Genomic DNA, 20270 nt, shown 5'->3' on the forward strand with positions numbered 1-20270 from the left:
ATGTTCAACTGTTTTTCAACATAAGGGTTCATTCCGTTGCTATATGAAGGATAGTGCTCAATGGATATTCTTCCCATCAGACCTGACAAATCTGCTACAAATAAGTAGTTTTAGACTTTGCTTAAGTTGTGAAAGTTCTCCACTTGTCTTAAAACAAGTATTTGGCTAAATAAGCATTCCTAGATGTTCAGCTGAGTTTTACAGAAATCCATATATTATTCATTTTCCTTGTTTACTGAATATTCAATGTTTTGTAAATTCTAGGTTAAGTCCTGAAGTAATATTTGTCTGGATTATAAACTAATTAAAAAACATCCACACAAATGAATACTAATCCATTCTCTATATGTTTGTGTTTTCCTTTAGCTGGGTACAAAGAGACAATATGGTGAAACCACACACAAGGTACAGAACAGTTCTTCTGATTCACTTGTAAATAATGTGACGATGATGGATTTGCAGCTCGAACTAATTGTAGCCCAGCATCGTGTGTCAATCAAAATCCTCCGTCAAGTAAAAGGTAGGAGATCTGTTTGTGCTTTATCTGTCTGTAATGTAAAACTGCTATGACAGTGCATCTCACCATGTAATAAAGCACATTAGCAGAATAATGGAGACAATACATCTGTAGGGAAGCAAATCATAACTTCAGTCATTGTCTTTACCAATAGCGGCTCTCACTGTACTTAAAGGACATCTACCATCAGTTTCACTAGATGTCCAGCACTTGCCCTTACAGCATGTGCCCGATTATTTATGCACTAAGTGGAACTGTTCTTTGTGAATAAAGAAACGGCACACTTACAAAGAAAAAGAGTTTATTAGTAGGAGACACTTAGACTGACATCCCCTCACAGCTTCGCGTCATCACCAGCGTTTAATTTATTCATGCCGTGCAATGTAATTCTACCTCCTGTCTGAGGAGCTAGAAAAGAGCTTCCGCCCCGCTCTCTTCAAGCCCCAGCTCTCTAATGTCACCGGCCGACTGCTAGTTCCTCTGGCGGAAGCAGACGGCACTATTACAGTGCAGGGCGTGGATAAATTAAAAGCCTGCCAAGAAGCGTTCAGGTGACGTCAGCCTGGGCACCTGCGGCGAATTAACATATTTTTAGATTAGTTCCACATTACACATCTACCATCAGTGAAACTTGTCAATATAGTGACATATCCTAGTTTCCTATCCTTTAGTGCAGGGGTCAGGCACCTTTTTGGCTCTATATGCACATGCCCCCCAGTAGATAGGTAGTCCCAGTGTCACGGGTGGCCCTGCGATCTATGTCTCGGATAGAAGGCACACCCGTGCCCCTCTCCATGGCGGCGCCCATTTCCAAGCTCACTCAACTCACCACTTTCCGGCTCCCTTCCCGGCTGGCCAGGGTGCCTGCGTGCGCTGGCACTTGCAGATTTAAAGGGCCAGTGCGCCGCTGATTGCCAGTGCGCTCCTCATTGCTCCTATGGTCTTCTGTACGACCCCTGCGCCATTCCTGCCATCGTCTATGCCTGGGTCAAACAAAGGTAACATCGCTGCCTATGTCCAGTCATCAGTTTAAGACATACAGAGCAGCCTTCACTATGTATTAAAGATCTGTCTGAGAGCCAGAAGCAGCCAACAAAAGAGCCATATCTGGCTCCCGAGCCATAGGTTCCCTACCCCTGCTTTAGTGTCTTCTAATTTTGCTTCAGTGTTAGGGTTCTTTAGATTTTAATGTACAGTGAAACAAGAGCATTTATGATGTTACCTAATCTTGCATTTTGTTATCCTGTGTAGAATTTGGATTTCCCTAGAATATTTTTCTCTTCGAAAATACTATGGTACCATTTTTATAAGTAGCCATATAAGAATACCATGACACTCTATTGTACTTCCACATTGATATGGGTAGTACAGCAAACAAAAGCTGTTTAGGATACACAAGAAACTGTACCTTCATTTTTTATTTATGGAATTGTGCTGAGTAAAAAAACAATTATGTTGATATACTTTATTTCATAAAATGTATAAGTTATCTATTTGTAGTCTACATTTCTACTTTTGGTTTAAAAAAACAATGCAGAAAATTGATTAAATTATTGGGCTCATAGTCCAGCTACAATCCTAGAATATAATCCATTTTAACAGTCCTGCTGCTTGCATGGTTTTACATGGCCTCAACCACCGAAGGACTCCCTTTAAAGCTCATGTTCTTTGTGGAATAAGTTATCTTGTAAATCTAAAGGCCCTTGAAATAGCTGAATATTATTTTTTTTTTTTTTAAGCTAGCCGGAGGCTGAATACCAAGTCATGGAAAATAATAGATATATTATATTCATTTTAGTGTCCTCTTTCTTGCAATTCTTGTAAATATAATTCAGAAAACACAATAGACAAAACATTAAATACCGAAATCAAAGTTACCGATGAAACTGGAGTTAGTAACAGTGACCTTCCTTATATTTACAAAGTTATTACATTTTTTATGCAAATGATAGCTATTGAGAGCTAATGATCAAAGATAAAACTACATTCCAGACAACACTTCTTTCTGTTGAAATACTTTGCTTTTACAGATGTCTTAAAAGTTATAGCTTATTTTAAGTATTTTATTTACAGCTGATGGTGAACATCTCAGATTATCTAAAAGTTCTAAGCAAAGCCAAAGAATAGACGAGTCTTTACCCTTCCACACAGGTGAGATCATTCTTACCATACTTTCCCTAAAACAAAATATGTTCAGCGCCAGAGACCTGGTCTCACGAGCCCATAGGGGGACCACATAATAATACAATAAATATATGATATGTTAGAATTGGCCGTATACATATACAACTGACTTCTTTGTGACCTGACTGCATTTATTTGATGGGTTGCAGAATCGGAAATCCTTGATAGAATCAACAAGAATAAGCTCTCTAAAGCCATTTTCTTAATGCAGAAGGCCATGCTGATGAATAAAGGACTAGACTGTTCTCCTAATATGCTCCTTGAGGTAATGTTGAGTATTATCATTCTGATCAATTTTATTAAACTCTTTTAGTTGATTTCATTGTATGTGTTGTGCCTAGTATCTGTTACAGTCATATTGATCTTAGGCTTAAGCTGGAGCATAATAAAATTCTGCAATGCTACCCGGACTTTTCTATGCTTTTCTCCCAGCTTAACATTGTCTAGGACATATTTATTGTTCTTCCTTTGGACTCAAGCAGTCAGGTATACAATTTATTGCTTATTTATTTCCATGTTATTCTACTGGCAGGATTCAGAGAAATTGATTCAGCAAGCTGAAATGGAAGAAAATGCCGTCTACTTATCTAGCATTAAACAAGCAGAGACAAAAGGTGGCAAAATGAATGTACCTCCCCCACCTATTTTACTTTGCAGAACAGATAATTCAATGGTGTTTAAACCAGCTCCATTCACACCAGATACTAAGGTAAATGAGTTTACATTCATTATCCACCACAGTAGCTGGTCAGAGACAAATGCCTGTTTTATAGTTAAGAATTCCGCTTCTCGGTTTCTATTTTTTGATTATCACACACACGTAAGGATTTGTCATGCTACTATCCAAAAAATTGTATGCGATTTTAAAGGAAATCTGTAACCAAGAGTCTGTTCTTTCCTATCTAAGGGTGGAATAAAGTTGGGACAGACCTCGCTATTCCAGAGTTTTTCTTTCTAGCAGTAATAAAAGTACCGTAATGTAATTAAATTGTTGATTCTCAGCTGCAGTGGGAGATGATTTTTGGAGTCCCATCAATGCTGCAGTGTCCTCAGGTATTATTCTTTCCTTGCTCCCGAACCTTTCTATGAGCTCACTTATTCCAAGTAGGGCAAGACAGCTGTCAACTACTGGTGGAAGGACAGAGGATTCCCCATGTAAGGAATGGGCCTGGTGACTCAGCACTGGATTCATGGTTTGTGTCACTACTTTATTCTGCCCTTAAATAGTGCAGAATAAACTTAGTAACAGATTCCCTTTAACCTCAGATCAAACTTTTGAGTTTGGATCAGCATTTTAATGATATTGATCGCTTATAGTAAAATACATTTTGTAAAATCAGATTCTACAAATTTGTAGTTCGAAATAAATTGTATAAAGTATTGTGTTCATGGTCAGTTGTCCAAGGGTCAACATCTGCAAAGAGTTTGTATGTTCTCTCATGTTTGCGTGGGTTTCCTCCGGGTCCTCCAGTTTCCTCCTACATTCCTAAACATGCTGGTAGGTTGATTAGATTGTGAACCCCACTGGGCACAGGGAACAATTTGGCAAGCTGTATAGCGCTGCGTAATCTGTATGCGCTATATAAATAAAGGAATTATTATTATTTACTCAAGTACAAGATGCCCTTGAGGTATCCCATTCACATGACAGGTTACATGACATCAAATTGTGGACGACATCTACATGCACATTTTTGTCGTACTGAACAGCTGGTAGTGGACTCACTGCACCATGAGACTGCCTTGGTGCTGGTCTTTGCTGGCACAGGTGGAACTGATAGCAGTAAAGTGTGGCACACGGGTATAGGCAGAAGACATAATCAGAGAGATCAGGTCAGCCAGGATTTGTGCATAGTCAAAATCCAGGTAACAGGTCAAAGAAGGGAGATCAGATGCAGAAATAGAATAAATCGACAAAGGGTCACAACCAACTTTTACAGCCCACATGTAGAGCATATGGACTTGGAGCAGATTGCAGGGACTTCAGACACTTAAAGGGCCAAAGCATCCCACTGGCAAAAGCAGCGCTTTTATTACTGGTGTCGGTGTAGTTGGGGGTACATTTACACAGCAAATATCTACAGATGGGCATACAGAGCATAAAGGACATTGTGGCAATGTTATCATGTAGATGTGATGACACAATAACGACCTGTACCAAAATGTTTACATTAGACCAAGGGTTTTGGGCAGTGGTGAGTGAAATGATGATTTCCTTTAGTTAATAGGCTATTTTTTATGCTTGCAGCTCTTTGTATGCTCATGAGTGGGCACAAAACTATAAATATAACTTCTATGTTAAATATGTTTGGATTCTTTATAGGTGGCCTGGTACTGTTTATTTGGGCGAAGTGTAACAGGCCCAAACCTAAAAGTTCGATTAAATGATCAGAATCTTCCAGGAACTGGAGAGCAGGTAAACATCGCACTGTAGTATACAGTACATTTATCTAAAGTAAAAGCAGTACACAAATAGACAGTCTTATGCTTCATCATATTTATTAAGGTGTCTGATGCTGGATGAGAAAACTGGCTTAGTATAAAGGAAATCTACCATCAAAATCAGGCATGATAAACCAGGGACAATTATGCATAGTCTCAAGCACCGTGACGGTGGTAATCTTCTTATATGTGTTATCCATGGCCTACCTCCTTCTAAAATCCACTTTTATAATTATGCTAATGAGCCTGACAGGCTATGAATGTATTATCAGAACCCTTCAGTGCTGTAACTTCACAATAAGTAGAACATGTCTCATCCTACCCCATGCTCTTTTCCTCCTCCTTCTGCCTGTGTAATCTAGCAGCAGCAGGAAGTGCAGGGAGAGGGGAGACCTACAGCACTAAGGGGCTCTGGAAACACTCTGGTGTACCCCCTGCAAAAACTATGAGGTGCGTGTAGCCTAACTTACCGACTTTTCCATGAAGTGCGTGGTGCACCTGGTACAGTCTAGTGGCCAATAAGCCACAATCTTCTTTTGTAGAAATTGTGTACAACACTTTGGCACAAAAAATGGTAGAGATTTACTTAGCAAAATGTGGCTGGTGCTTGATGATAAAGCGTATTAGTTTACCTTGGGCTAGAATTTTGCACAACAATTTGCACTACTAGAAACACCAAAATGCTATACAATGCAGCAGATTTTTGTTAAATTTATGCCAAGTTTGAGCTGCAACCACAATATTAAATCTGCCCTCTAGTACGCCACTGGTTTAGTAGTCTTTAATGATGATTTTAACGTTAATTCTCACACATCCTTTTTAAACAGGTTCCAGCAAATGGTAATATCTTATTGGAAGTAAAAGGTCTCAAGAAAAATGAGAAGTACATATTTGCAGTTGCAGCATATGCAGATGATGGTCGACTCATTGGAGAGGTGATAGGAGAATCAACCAAACCGATTCTTGCCTCTCTTCCTTTGTCAGTACCTGCAACTTTGGCCTATCTAGCTCAGGTATATTCCATGAGAACATTTTATGGTGTACATATATGCTATTTCATGGTAATTCTCTAATGCACATTTACATTATTTGCTACGTCATTGGGGAGTAGTGTCAGTTTAAGGTTTAGGGCCGCAAAAAATAATACAGGTCCAGTTTGTGACCTGTTCAGTCTTTTGTTACTGTCAATGGCGTGTTAGCGTTCCTCATCCTCTGATGACATACAAGCTGTAAACAGTTCATGTGTCAGGCTCCAGGGGCAGTGGACCCACTGAACCACCGCGGACGATGACGTAAGCCAAAACCTTGGACCAGAGTCTAAGTGGTACCCGGTTTTCACCCGAGCTCGCCTCAAAGCAGGTTGGACTTGCCGTCAGGTGTTACAACCAGGTTGTTCCATAGGTGTGACTTTATCCACGGTGGCGGCCAAGGTGAGGTACAGAGACGTTGAGCTGTATCGTAGTCAGGGACAGGCAGGTGGTCAGGACGGGCAGCACGGCTTCAGAGTCGGGGACTTAATAATAGATCAAGGCAGGCAGCAAAACAGCGTAGTCAGGAACGAAACCGGGGTCACAACGGGAAATCACAATAACAGCACAGGGCATAGGAACAAAGCTTTCTCTTGGGCACAAGGTACGAAGATCCGGCGGGGTGTGCAGGGAGAGGCTGGGTAATAAAGGATTCTGGGAAGGGCCAGCACCAATCAACGGTGCACTGGTCCTTTAATTCTTTGAGAGCACCCTAGGAGTCGGGCACCATGCTGGCGCACGGAGAGGGGGATGGGTGAGCACCCGTGACACCATGGACCATTGTTTGTGGCCTGTGAAAGTGCACGTCTTGTGTTCAAGTAGCCTCAATCTACAATCTGGACTTCTTGACTTCTCAGATATGAAGTGGGTATGGGAAAGACTCTTCATAAAGCAGCTTACCTAGCTTCTTCTCTAGTACATTCTCTTTTTTTGTAAATATGGAAAACACCATATATAGTAGACAATGTTTTAAAGCTATGTGGGAATTTTCAAGAAGGTAAAATTGACTGTCAGGTTTTAAGAGTCTGATGTTCTTAAAAATAAGTGGGCAATAGTATTCTTTTCTGCGTAGCAGAAATCCATCTGCTGTATGAATGGTATTTTTTGGTTTTAGAAATTTCTACAACAATTCTACCACATGTCAATAAACTCTAAAAGAGGCACCTAAGGCTGCATATACATGTAAGGCTGCATGTAGAGTAGGTGCCAAAATTTTTGTGCTTGTGTTGTGCTGTTTCAAGAATTCCAAGAATACAGTAAATAAAATAACATTCTGATTTGTAGAGTGCCTATCAAATAGGTAACTATTTGGTGGCTAAGAAGGCATGCTCTGCTCTATGGAACTATTTTATCATCTCACCAAGTGAAGCAGAAAATAATTCTGAAATAACAGTATCCAGAGGTGGTCATATAATGCAGATGAGGTAAGTTATATTTGTATCATACATGTAAATTACTTATGGCATATGTTATGATTTCTTGTCTTTGCTCAATGATATTAGTTCCAAATATTTGAATATTTTCTATGTTAAAATGTTTTTTTCACTGTTTTATTAGTCCCACATTGGGAGTTAAATATACGTTCATTTGATTACTTGTATAATACAATTCACTACTCCTGTATTATAACCTGTAACTATTACAACCTATGGACCCTCCCTCTAATGAGTACAGTCCTGGGAGCAGGGGTGCACCAGCCATGAGGCGAGTTGAGCCACTTGCCTCAGGTGCAGCATCAGGTGCACTGTTATCTGCTATAAACAGGACTTGCCACTTAAAATAGTGTCACTTCACATCAAATGTCGGCATGGGTGTGAGACGCTGCATGGAGAATCTATTTACTAAAAAAATTATTTGATATATTACTACAAGATGGGGCAGAAGGGGCGCCATTCTATAGCTCGCCTTAGGAAGCAGAGAGTTTAGGTTCACCTTTGCCTTGGGGCCTCGATTATGCTCCAGTTGGTCCTCCACTGCAGAGCGCACCTTGCGGCTCACTCTACATGGTGTTGGCTGAAGAAAGTACCTCTTTCATTTGTTGGATAAAGCCCTCGGAATATAAAGAGTTAATCACAAACTTGATGCTCCCACCTGGCTCTATGCACACTTCAAGAAGTCAGCAAGTGTCCACAGGAGGACTGCAGCATCCAGAACCTGGGAGCCAATAGGGACATTGCTGAAAAAATATTACACATTAATGATATTAGTACTGCTCTAAACAATAGTGATGCAGGGAGTGATTATTTTTATTTTCAAGAAATAAGTGTAATGTGTGAAACAATATCATATCCAATTTTATAGTGGCTGCATAAGCGAAGCAAGGAAAGGTCAACCCAGAAATAAAACTTGTCTCTTTCTTGCCTCCTCTGCTGTGTTTGCTTTCTATCCTTCTCACTAATTATGTGAACAGTTACACAGCTGTAACACAGTGAAATTGGGCACGACCCTCTTATTGTGGCACAGAGTGCTTTTTATTTTTAAGCTCAATATCAAAGTCTCCCAGGACTACAGTAAATAATATGCAATGATCTGTGTATAACATTGAGATGCTTGGAATCCATTCCTAATATCGTCTTTGTTTCAAACAAAAGGGACCCGGCGATGGTTTCCATGGTAACCGCAGTGGCCAGTATCAGCCTGCTGTGTGCATGGAAGAATTTTTAATTAGCGCTGTCAGATTGCGACTCTCACTGTTTAGTAAATAGTCGCTTTGTCATAACTTATCTTTAGTATTCCTCATCTCCTTTAAGAAGTTCTGTAGGCAGAAATAGCATCATTATATCTACAGTAAATGCAGTCTACCTTCCTGGATTGGAATGGTTCTCATATGAAAATAATCACGTTACATGTAAGAATAGATATGTTTATGCCTCTGTTATATGTGACATGATGTATCTCTTTTCCATAGATTGTTTCATGAAGCTGTATCAAATTCTTCTCCTATACTACTACAACTTTTCCTAGGAAGTATCTTTATATTCAGTGATATAAGCATAAAGGAAGGAACACTTTTTTGGGACTCTCTGTGTGACGGTGAGCTTTCACGGAAGGGGCAAGTAAGTATTTTGAATTTAATTTATTTCATAATAAAGATTGGTTAAAGAAAACCTGTAATCTGGTTTTGACATTTTAACCTAATGTTCTTTTTGTTTATATAATCTCTTTTGCTGTTCATCCAAAAACACAGGCAAGGATTTATCCAATTTTTTTCCCCTCTCTTTTCTGCCCTTTTTTTGGCAACTCTTTTGGGTGCATTTGTGGATTTTGCAACTTTTTTACCTGCAGAGCAAAGCTTGACACAACGGAGTTTTCTAGATTTGCACCCGATTTATCTTTGGAATGAAGATGGTGATATTGTAAAATAGTCACTATTTTTCGAGCAACAATTGCAAAAACCTGTCAGTTAAACTAACTCACACGAACTAAACATATCTTTGAAAACTGCTATTATACGGCAATACAACTATCCCTATATTGTTATTCCCCATATCTTAAAAGTTCCACAATCTGTTGGTAAAGTTTACTCACCATCTATGCATATTCATGTTCTTCTAGCTCAGCCACGCCTACAGCTTCCTGATTGACAGCTACTTTTCAGTTGCGCCCATTCAGCTCTGCTACATTATTCACAGGCTGCTGTGTAAGTTGCTGAGATGAAGGAAGGGTGAATGAGGGGGTTCAGAGAGACACTGGGTAGATGCGATTGAAAGAAGAGAAATCAGCTCCCCTTTCTCAGAAATTTTTTTTAGTAAGGGGAACTGGATGTGCAGTTGCACAGGAAGGACATGAATATGCCTGACACAAAATATGATGATTGGACTCATGTAGGGTCATTTGCATAGATGATGAGTCAATATACAAATGGACTGTGGAGCTTTTCAGGCATGGGAAATTTAGGGACGGTTATGCTTTGTCAGTATGAGTTAGTTTAAGTGACAGATACCCTTTTAGTATCATCTAAGTTATATAAAACAAGCCCAAAGCCCCCCAAAATTAAGACGGTCACACATTTCCAGACTACAGATAAATGATCCTCAAAGTTTAAAAACCTACCAGGAAAGACCCCCCGAATCATGTGGGTGTCTTCATGTAGCCTCTGAGTCATGGGTCATACAGGAAATGCTCTTCATTACTTCCTTCTCGCCTGGTGCCAGATGTGAGTGTGGTCGCTAAAAAGAAGGGACAGGAAGGTAGCAGTGACGAGCAAGTATTTCTTTTCTAGAAATGCCCCTGGTCAGTTACATTTGGAAACAGTACAGTATGTTCAATAGAGCCTAAAGTACATTAGACTGCATAGTATAGAAATACAATGCAGAGGTCCACAGAATGAATAAGATGGATCTGTCCTGGAGTTTTCCATAACTTCCAAAGACATAAATAGAATCTTTTTCAGCAACACCATCAACACCTTTCTGTCCTGTAGGTTTGCCACAAATGTTTCAACCTCTTTTTTTCACATAAGATTTTCGATACAGACACACAAAAGGATAGCAAGATCGTACCAATGTATAGCACATTACTAAAAATCCAAATTGCTGGTCAACATGTTTCATTACCTTCATGAATGTCGTCTTGTTGTTTTACTCCAGTTTCCCAAGTTTCATGAGAGCACCCAGAGCTAGATGCTGCTTTATTTTCCATAGATGTGTAGATTAGAACTTAGGTCTTAAAGGAAACCTACCACTTGAAGTGGCAGGTATAAGGGGGAACTACCGAGCACCAGCTCAGGGTGAGCTGGTGCCGGAGCTTAGTTTTGTTAGTGTTTTAAACCGCAGCATCGCGGTTTAAAACACTTTTTAAACTTTATGGCCGAAGCTGCTTCGGCGCAGGGAGGTACGTGCTCGGTGCACCATGCGCGCAACCCTACCCCCGGCTCTCATTCACTTCCTATGTAGCCGCGGGCACGGTCACGCGCATGGTGCGCCGAGCGCGTACCTCCCTGCGCCGAAGCAGCTTCGGCCATAAAGTTTAAAAAGTGTTTTAAACCGCGATGCTGCAATTTAAAACACTAACAAAACTAAGCTCCGGCACCAGCTCACCCTGAGCTGGTGCTCGGTAGTTCCCCCTTATACCTGCCACTTCAAGTGGTAGGTTTCCTTTAAAGAGGTTTTCCAGGGTTTTAAAAAAATAGCTGCTTTCTTCCAAAAACAGTACCACACTTGACAATAGATTGTGCTGATATTGGAGTTCATGGCTGCATTATCACTGACAACAAATTTTTATACAGGCGGTCCCCTACTTAAGGACACCCGACTTACAGACAACCCATAGTTACAGACGGACCCCTCTGCCCACTGTGACCTCTGGTGAAGCTCTCTGGATGCTTTAAAATAGTCCCAGATTGCAATAATCAGCTTAAAATTGTCTGCAATGAAGCTTTATTGATAATTCTTGGTCCTATTACAGCAAAAAAATTGGAAACTCCAATTGTCACTGGGGCAAAAAAAAAAAATTGTCGGGAACTACAATGATAAAATATACAGTTTCGACTTACATACAAATTCAACTTAAGAACAAACCTACAGTCCCTATCTTGTATGTAACCCGGGGACTGCCTGTATATAACCCCTTTAATCTATTGATGATAGACTCCATTCTAAAATGGAAATTAATTAAGGGACATAAATTATCAAAGGGTAATGGAACCCTGTCACCAAATTTTACCCTATAAAACTACAAGCCCCTCATGTAGGGTCATTTCTAGAATTCCCTCTTTTATGTGACATCTCACCGGTTTAGCTGAAAAAAAAATCTCCCACAAAGTCATGTGCAAATGAGCCGAGAAGAGTCATATTTTAAAAACATATACTTGCTGTCATATTACAGATGAGAATGTAATTTTTCAGGATACATCAGGCATGTGGTTCTGTGAGCTACAGAACCAGGGATAAATGTAGCTAAAGACATAGTCCAAGGGGCGGGCTGCAACCTGCTCCTGTTGTTTAGTTCACAGAACCACAAGCCTAAAGAGATCTTAAAGATTCTTGAGTATCTTACCTTTCATATGACACCAAAACCATGGTTCTATGGGTGTCTATCACAAAACATGATTCTACTCTGCTTATCTGCTCATGACTTTGGAGGGGACTTTTTTATAGATAAAAAGGTGGGATTGCACATAAAAGTGTAAATTCTAGAAAGGACATTTCATACCTACATGAGGAGACTAGTAGTTTAATGGGGTAAAATCTGGTGACAGGTTCCCTTTAACACGTTGTTTGTCCTGTGTACAATAGGGCTTCCTGCTTTAGCCAATTGTTTTGAAGCCAGACAAAGGGCAGTAGTAAGGAGGTGGAAGGGGAATGGCTAAGTGTCGCAGACACACAGGAAATTTCATTCTAGATCTCTCATTTTCTCATGCAAATATGAGACAAAGTAGGCACAAAGTCAAGGAAAAGATTGTGAAAAAACCCTCTTATTAAAGGGGTATTCCGGGAATATGAACGTCTGACACAAAAACCCATGATGATATAAATAAATGAATACAACAATACTCAATGTCATTAGTCACAAAACAGAGCTTAAATAATTTTATTTTATGATTTACAAAATTTATGGCCTCTCTAAAGTAGGTGGAGTTATCACTAAGATGGCCGCCACTGGAAACTACAAGTTACATGATCCTTTAGTTCTCAGTAACTCCTCCTACCACTTATGCTCTTATGCTCTGCTCCCAGTGATGATGTAACAGGTTTTCTTGCTCTGTTACCATAGTAATGATGTGTAACTGCCACCACCAAAACACTGCCCATACTGGATGCACTGCAACCAACCGACAACAGCCAAACGTAGTGGTGATCACATGACCTGCCCAGGCAGGTGCAGGACATGTGATGTGGACATGTGACCAGCGGCCATCTTCTGTCCTGCAACGGACTGCGTGGAGGAAATTAACGGACTGATTAAAGGGCCAGTAGCATTTTAATTCTTCATTTTAGTCTATGCCACCAGCATTTACTGCTAAGGGGAGCAACATTTTAAATAACAACTAATTACACATTAGCTTATATTTTAAGTGCCCACTTGTATATGAATTATGCTGATTCCTGGAATACCCCTTTAATGTTTTGTTGGTGTTTTTTCTGTTACATTAGTAGACCACCACAAACCTAATTGCATTGCACTTAAGATGCGTACAGCCTATTTAGCCAAAAATTACAAAAAAAAATCTACATAGAAAACATTTCCAAAAATGTGCCATTTTCAAGCAAGCGGCTGTGTGTAAAATCAGAGTGAATGAAGTGGAACCAAGGAGTGTGGTCTAGTAATTTCTTTAGTGCGTACATAGGGAGGCTTATTACTAAAATAACACACTTGAGGAGTCAAACACAACAGGCAGTTTGTTGAATAAAAGTTTATGTAATCCACAAAGGGGAAATTTGTTTTAAATTGATTTGCAAAAAAGGAGATTATAAAAATGTATTTACATTTAGATTGCCCAAACGCTTTTGTTTAGATTGTTAAAGGAAGGTCGACTCTGCAGAGTAAAATGTTTCTTTGTTATCTTTAGATTTGTCGAATAGCCGAATGTGAGAGATTGTTAGTGGCTCTTGATGTTAGTACCTTGCTGAGTGATACCAGCTATGCCCTTCAAGCTGTTGTTCAATGCTACGGTCTGATTGCTCCACTAATCTATCACCAGATCCCTTCAGTTGCAGTAGTGCAGGTAAGCAGAAATGTTCCAGAATAAATTCATGCTGACGCGATAAGTAATCATTTCTACTTAGGTCTATACACATAACAAATCACTCACATAAAAGTAATGAACCAGGCTAAATTTTAGGGTCACACATCTTTCTATTGGGTCTGAGCGTGATGTCACATTGAGGGACAATATTTAAGAGAAAATACAGACCCTTGACTGTTTGAGTTATTCTCCGTTGTGTTGGTAGCTTAAATAAACATGCTATTTGTAACCAATAAAAACATAATATTGAATAGATATGGTTTATATTTTGATACCTAAGAAAACAGTAACTGAGATGGAAATTCTAAGAAATATTCATTGGAATTATTCCTGATACTGACTCTTGGAATTTCCTGAAGAGGTTTTCCTCTGATGTTTAAAAAGGCTGTGCTGGGGGCTGGGAGAAGCAGGGTAACATCAAGGAAATTGTTATGGTATTGGCCCGCAGTGCAGCACTTATGGAGCATAAAAGATTATTCTCTTTAGAAACAGGACCACACTAGTCCAGAGTTTGTGTTTGGAATTGTTGATGGGCCATTAGAGTGGAGCTGGACCTCTGTATCAAACACAACCTTTTTTAAGCTGCTGTACAATCCCCTTTGGATGTGTTCACATTCATTTGTTGCCATTGTGTTACTATTGCATTAATATTGATTTACTTAAAGGCAATTTTAACATATTGTAACCATGGTGTTAACATTATGTAAACATATTTTGAATTCAGTTTGCAGTGTGTTAACAAACACTGAGGGGCAGATTTATCAAGTGTCTGAAAGTCAGAATATTTCCAGTTGCCCAATGGCAACCAATCACAGCTCAGCTTTCATTTTACCAGTGCTCATGAATATTTTACAGGGGAGCTGTGATTGGTTACCATGGGCAACTGGAAATATTCTGACTTTCAGACACTTGATAAATCTGCCCTTCAAGGTAAGTATTGCAAATAATTAATGGTGGAGGGTAGCATATGAAATATTTAATGGTGGGGGGGGGCAGCATATGAAATAATTAATGGTGGGGGCAGCATAGGAAATACTTAATGGTGGGGGCAGCATAGGAAATAATTAATGGTGGGAGGCAGCATAGGAAATGATTAATGGTGGGAGGCAGCATAGGAAATAATTAATGGTGGGGTAAGCATTGTAAATAATTAATGGTGGAGGGTAGCATATGAAATATTTCATGGTGGGGGGCAGCATATGAAATAATTAATGGTGGGGGCAGCATATGAAATAATTAATGGTGGGGGCAGCATAGGAAATAATTAATGGTGGGGGGCAGCATAGGAAATAATTAATGGTGGGAGGCAGCATAGGAAATGATTAATGGTGGGAGGCAGCATAGGAAATAATTCTGAGTGGCAGCATCGGAAATACTTAATTGTGGGGGGAAGCATGTGAAATAGTTAATTATGAGGGGCAGTCTAGTAATTAATGGGGGGGGGCAGCATATCCAATAATTAATGGAGAGGGGTGGCAGTATATTTAATAATTAATTGACCCAATTCATTAATATGTTGAGCCAATATATAAAATAGTACACAAGGGGGTGCAGTATATTAAATAATTCATTTAGGGGGGGCCCAGTGTATTACAGATGCGGTCACATGTACCAATATTTATTTTTAAACTTATTTTTAAACTTAAAATTTTAAAAATTATTAGTCCGGCCCTCCAACAGTCTGAGAGGGATAGTGAACGGCCCCCTATGTAAAAAGTTTGGGGACCCTTAGTCTAGTTGAACCATAAAAGTTTATCATTATATACTAACTCAAAACGATTTCCAGAGAATACCCCTTTGTCACTACAGAATAAGCCAAAAGTCTTAGGGTTTGTTATAAATGACCCCTCATTCCTGGGTTTGTCTTCAAAAACCTTAATGTGTGAACTTTTTACATCTTCTTTTCTCTCTGTCTTTATCTCTATACTATATACATTACACACATAATTTATGCCTGTGTTGTCAGCTGTCAGCTGATACAAAACTCCATTTATAGCCATCATTCTCTGACTTTAGCATGTCATCTGACTGTACATATGTAGGAAAGAGAAGCAGTTATCTTTATGCATCTCAGTTCACGTTTTTTTCATGCTTACAGATCCTGATGAAATGCTTGGCAGTTCTACAAGAAATCCCCAGCAGCACCTGGCAAAAAAAACAGGCTGGTGTAACAGAGGGCGTTCTACACATGACAGCCTGCATCGTGTATTATGTAGCAAAGGTACTTATTTAGACACATCCAACATGGCAGTCAAGAGAATGCTTATTATATTTCTATTTTTAGGAGGACACGAAAAGCAAAACCTTTTCTTCTGTTATTTTTCAGTTTTGGATAATTGAATGCGTTATTATTTCCGAATCATGACCCTATGGTGGGTCTCGTTAAATTATATGTGTTATTAACAGATTAGAGTAGTTAATGACCTACTTTATCAAACTCCTTGATGTAAATATTTTCTTTTGCCACCATGTAACCTGTCGAAATCAATGTACAAAAGCTCAGAAATCCGCTTTACAGAATCCATAATTATATGTTATGCGTAATCTGATTTCCTGCTATAAGTTAGAAATGGAGCTTTTATAAGATAGTCACATATCTTTTTTCAGGGTTTAGTAGCCTGTTACCCAGAATTCAGTGTGATTATCTGTTTAATAACAGATTTGCTTTTTGATTCTAGAGATAATGGATATAAAGAACACTAAAATTATCAAACTACTAGCCAACATTTTATGTTGATTCAAAGAAATATCCTTAAAAGTTGTGTTTGTACCTAATGGCACAGGTGCTGAGGAAATGATCTGTAATTGTCCATACTTACAACAAGATCAAAAGATGCAGTCTAATGGCAGTGATAGTTATTACATCCCTTTAGAAATGGAAGAAGCAGAGTGACTAGCAAACAATGCTTTGTTTGCAGTGGCTATTCATTCATGTATGGAGTAATGAGATTGTTAAGAATAGTTGTACTCCAGTAGTGAAAAACAGGGTGAGATGCTGTAAGTATTGGCGTCATATTAAAGTTGGTTTTATACATTGTTATATGTAGTCGTTAAGCAGGAGGTCAACACAGTTTATTGCTACTCTACTTTTTCATTATTATGTTATTGATTTTTGTCTTTTAGTGTAGTCATGACATTATAGTCCATGGAAATGCACATGTGTAAACAGATCAAACATATATAGTCAGGGAGCCTGAGTCGTGATATTCTTTGTAATCTGAAGTGTCCATTTACCCTCAGTAGTTGGTGATAAAAGTTTGTGTTGCCATCCCTCTATAAAGGAAGTGAGAGTATGACTCTTTTCCATCATCAAATTATGTTTTCCGAGAATAGATACCTTTGACATGATGTCATATGAAGTGGACAACCCTTTTAATTGTAAATATAGGCACAGGGGAGTCAAAGAGAAGAATGTAAAGACTGTGGGGCAGATTTATCAAGTGTCTAAAGTCAGAATATTTCTAGTTGCCCATGGCAACCAATCACAGCTCAGCTTTCATTTTATCAGTGCTCATAAATATTTTAAAGGGGAGCTGTGATTGGTTGCCATGGGCAACTAGAAATATTCTGACTTTCAGACAGCTTGATAAATCTGCCCCTGTATCTTTGACACACGTGACACTATGCTGCAGATAGTAATATTAATAGTAGTCTGCTCCTCAGCAAGCCTCTATACACCCTCTACATACCCAAGAAACGAAAACATAATGCCACTTGGTCACATGACTGACACCGTCTTTACTCCATTTAGTTAGTCCATGCATATTTCTGTGGGTTATACCATTTTTGTTCCAGAAAGAGGCTTCTCTTTGAAGTTCCATGTGTTATGACCCTCCAGATCAAGAGACCTCCCAAAATCTCTACATGATCTGAATTTTTATTTTTGATTAGTTTTTTCTTGTATGTGTATTTTGGGGGATATCAGTGATACCTTTTTTGTAAGGAGTGTGATTGTTTTCTTTTCTGCAGGCACTTCGTACTTGGGAGGAATATGAACTTGCCATATGTGTAATAGATACCGGAAAAAAGTTACTTGATCTGACAGAAAATACATCAGTTATGGCAAAATTCAGCTTTGATGGTGACACAGAAAAATCCAAGGATGTAAATGATAAAGAAAAGGTATTAATGCGCCTAAAATAGAGTAATATTGTCATATGTGGATAATGGTTTGAACAGTCTTATATAACATATTAAGCTGGTCATAGATGTATTCAATAGAAATAAGAAGTAAACCTCCTCTGGAAGATCTTTATTTCCTGTTGGTGCAGAGGATTGGGCATATCGAAATCTGAAATAAAGACCCTTTTCCCCCCAGCATCAACTATATGGGTATAGTGAGAAGACCTCCATGCATAAAAGAGAGTTGTCTGATCCTGCTGACATTGGTTTTTCCCCACACAGATTTCATAATTTTTTGCATCAAATAATTCTTGACTTTGTTAAGGATAAATGTTCAATTTACTGTTTATTCTAGAGTAAAACTAAGGTATCCTGTGAGTAACATTAAAAAGAAATAAAATTTAGCTTTTACATTTAAAGGGAAATCTTCCCAAAAAGCATCAGAGAAAGAAGACAGTCATCACTGAAAAAGTTAATGAACAGTTAAGTGCTCTGGAACAAAATCTGCTGAAGCTGACCAAACCAAGTAAGTACTCACAAACAACTCCGACTACATTGAATAAACATCAAGACTTATAACCCTCTCCTACATGATTATGTTGGCTGCCATCTTGCCTGAGATGGTGTTAAATGTATATAGTCATATCCTATACCACAGCCTCGTGGTCATAGGCATTTCTCGTCTTGTGCAGACTCAATGTATCATTGAGGTCACATTTTTGTAACTTTTCAGAGACTTTTGCAAACCTATTCTACTTTTCTATTATTCCTTCTAAAGTCTGATATATATTATGATGATCCAGATTGACACCTATACAATTCCAGGGAGTCAAAATGGAGCAAAATCCCCAGTGGATAGATTGTCCCCCCTGACCAATCACAGCCGTGGCATTTGTCCTGGTCATGTGGGACAGTTAGTTAACCACATTATGCTTCTTCCCATATGGTATCTTTCTTTCACAAGACCTTTTAAAATATTTTTTAAAAATGTCTCATTTATTTTGGTTACTTCTTGAGAACATTGTTCCTGTTTATGCCAATAAGGTCCCCCTTAGCAGCTGAAAATTTGCCCTTATGAAGTTCGTAGTTTTTGTTCCCCAGTCTATTAAAGGATAACTCAAAATCGGTGACATTGTGGTCTATTTGATATGCTGACAGGTCTGTTGGTTATTATAAGCTCTAGGAGTGTCTCCCTCTTTTTGGATCATGGACTAGTTGTGACAGGAAATTGTCTTTTGTTTTTGCAAAAAACTTTATGCCATTGAAGGACCTGCAGATTTCTAACCGGTAGCCTATATCCAGGTTGTGGAAATCCCCCATGAAAAGTACTTCATCATGTTCTGAGGCAGCAACTTTTCAACTTATTAGAGGATCTCCTTCGTCCTCCATTATACTTGGTGCCTTGTAACATCTAATATTCTTATGGCAACCCAACATAGACCACACAGAGACCAAAAAATTTTTGACTGGGGTTACAATTATATAGTATAATAATTCCTTTATTTATATAGTGCACACAGATTACGCAGTGCTGCACAAAGCTTGCCAAATCGGTCCCTGCCCCCAATGGGGCTCACAATCTAATCAACCTACGAGCATGTTTTGGAGTGTGGGAGGAAACTGGAGGAAACCCACGCAAACACAGAGAGAACATACAAATTCTTTGCAGATGTTGACCTAGGTGGCACTTGAACCCAGGTCTCCAGCGCTGCAAGGCAGAAGTGCTACCCACTCATCCACCAAGCTGCCCAGTACAGTTCCGACCTACATACAAATTCACCTTATGAACATATTGGCAGAACCTATCTTGTTTGTTACCCAGGGACTGCCTGTATTAGAGTTGCACTTCCTGAATCTTTTGATTGAGGCTTCTGGCATTATTGTACATGAATTAGCCAATTTGCTTTACATCACTTTTGACACATTTCATATAATACTGTGTGTACCTCTAAAGTATCATTGATCACTTTTGATAGAAATACCAGAAATACATGATTTTGTAATTATTATAGCTCCTGTTGCTTCACTTTGCAGTAATTGACATCAGGCTATAATTTTAGAAGCAAGGTGTGCTGTTAGTCAATAGAAATCTTTGGAGTATTCCAGCATATGCAGCCTTCTGCAATGTTTTCATCACTTGTACAGTAATACTATATCTGTTAGACAAGTAATAGTTATCTCCATCATGAATAGTGTGAACGTATTATTAAGGTGCTTGCATTAATCTGGAAGCAGATATAAATATGACTTAATTGAATTATGCTGCTTCTGTAAACTGCATTCTCTCCCA

The 20270-nt window shown here is 39.0% G+C and overlaps 1 protein-coding gene and 1 long non-coding RNA gene across 4 annotated transcripts in view; one reads left to right on the forward strand and one right to left on the reverse strand.

Annotated features, from left to right (window-relative positions):
• The window catches only part of CFAP54 (cilia and flagella associated protein 54), a 218521-nt gene that overhangs the window by 62229 nt on the left and 136022 nt on the right, over positions 1–20270 (forward strand). For all 3 annotated transcript variants that reach the window (XM_072146463.1, XM_072146461.1, XM_072146462.1), the window contains exons 18-29: positions 367–520; positions 2591–2668; positions 2851–2966; positions 3234–3410; positions 5025–5117; positions 5971–6156; positions 7456–7595; positions 9080–9227; positions 13682–13837; positions 15957–16079; positions 17828–17980; positions 18401–18506. In XM_072146463.1, the coding sequence (XP_072002564.1) occupies positions 367–520; positions 2591–2668; positions 2851–2966; positions 3234–3410; positions 5025–5117; positions 5971–6156; positions 7456–7595; positions 9080–9227; positions 13682–13837; positions 15957–16079; positions 17828–17980; positions 18401–18506 (1630 nt within the window). The remainder of the gene's footprint in view (positions 1–366; positions 521–2590; positions 2669–2850; positions 2967–3233; positions 3411–5024; positions 5118–5970; positions 6157–7455; positions 7596–9079; positions 9228–13681; positions 13838–15956; positions 16080–17827; positions 17981–18400; positions 18507–20270) is intronic.
• The window catches only part of LOC140126703 (uncharacterized), a 36808-nt gene continuing 26791 nt past the window's right edge, over positions 10254–20270 (reverse strand). Inside the window, exon 3 of the long non-coding RNA XR_011854880.1 lies at positions 10254–10340. This is a non-coding gene — a long non-coding RNA (uncharacterized lncRNA). The remainder of the gene's footprint in view (positions 10341–20270) is intronic.

This window comes from Engystomops pustulosus, chromosome 4 (assembly GCF_040894005.1).
Source record: "Engystomops pustulosus chromosome 4, aEngPut4.maternal, whole genome shotgun sequence".
In the NCBI taxonomy this organism is placed as follows: domain Eukaryota; kingdom Metazoa; phylum Chordata; class Amphibia; order Anura; family Leptodactylidae; genus Engystomops; species Engystomops pustulosus.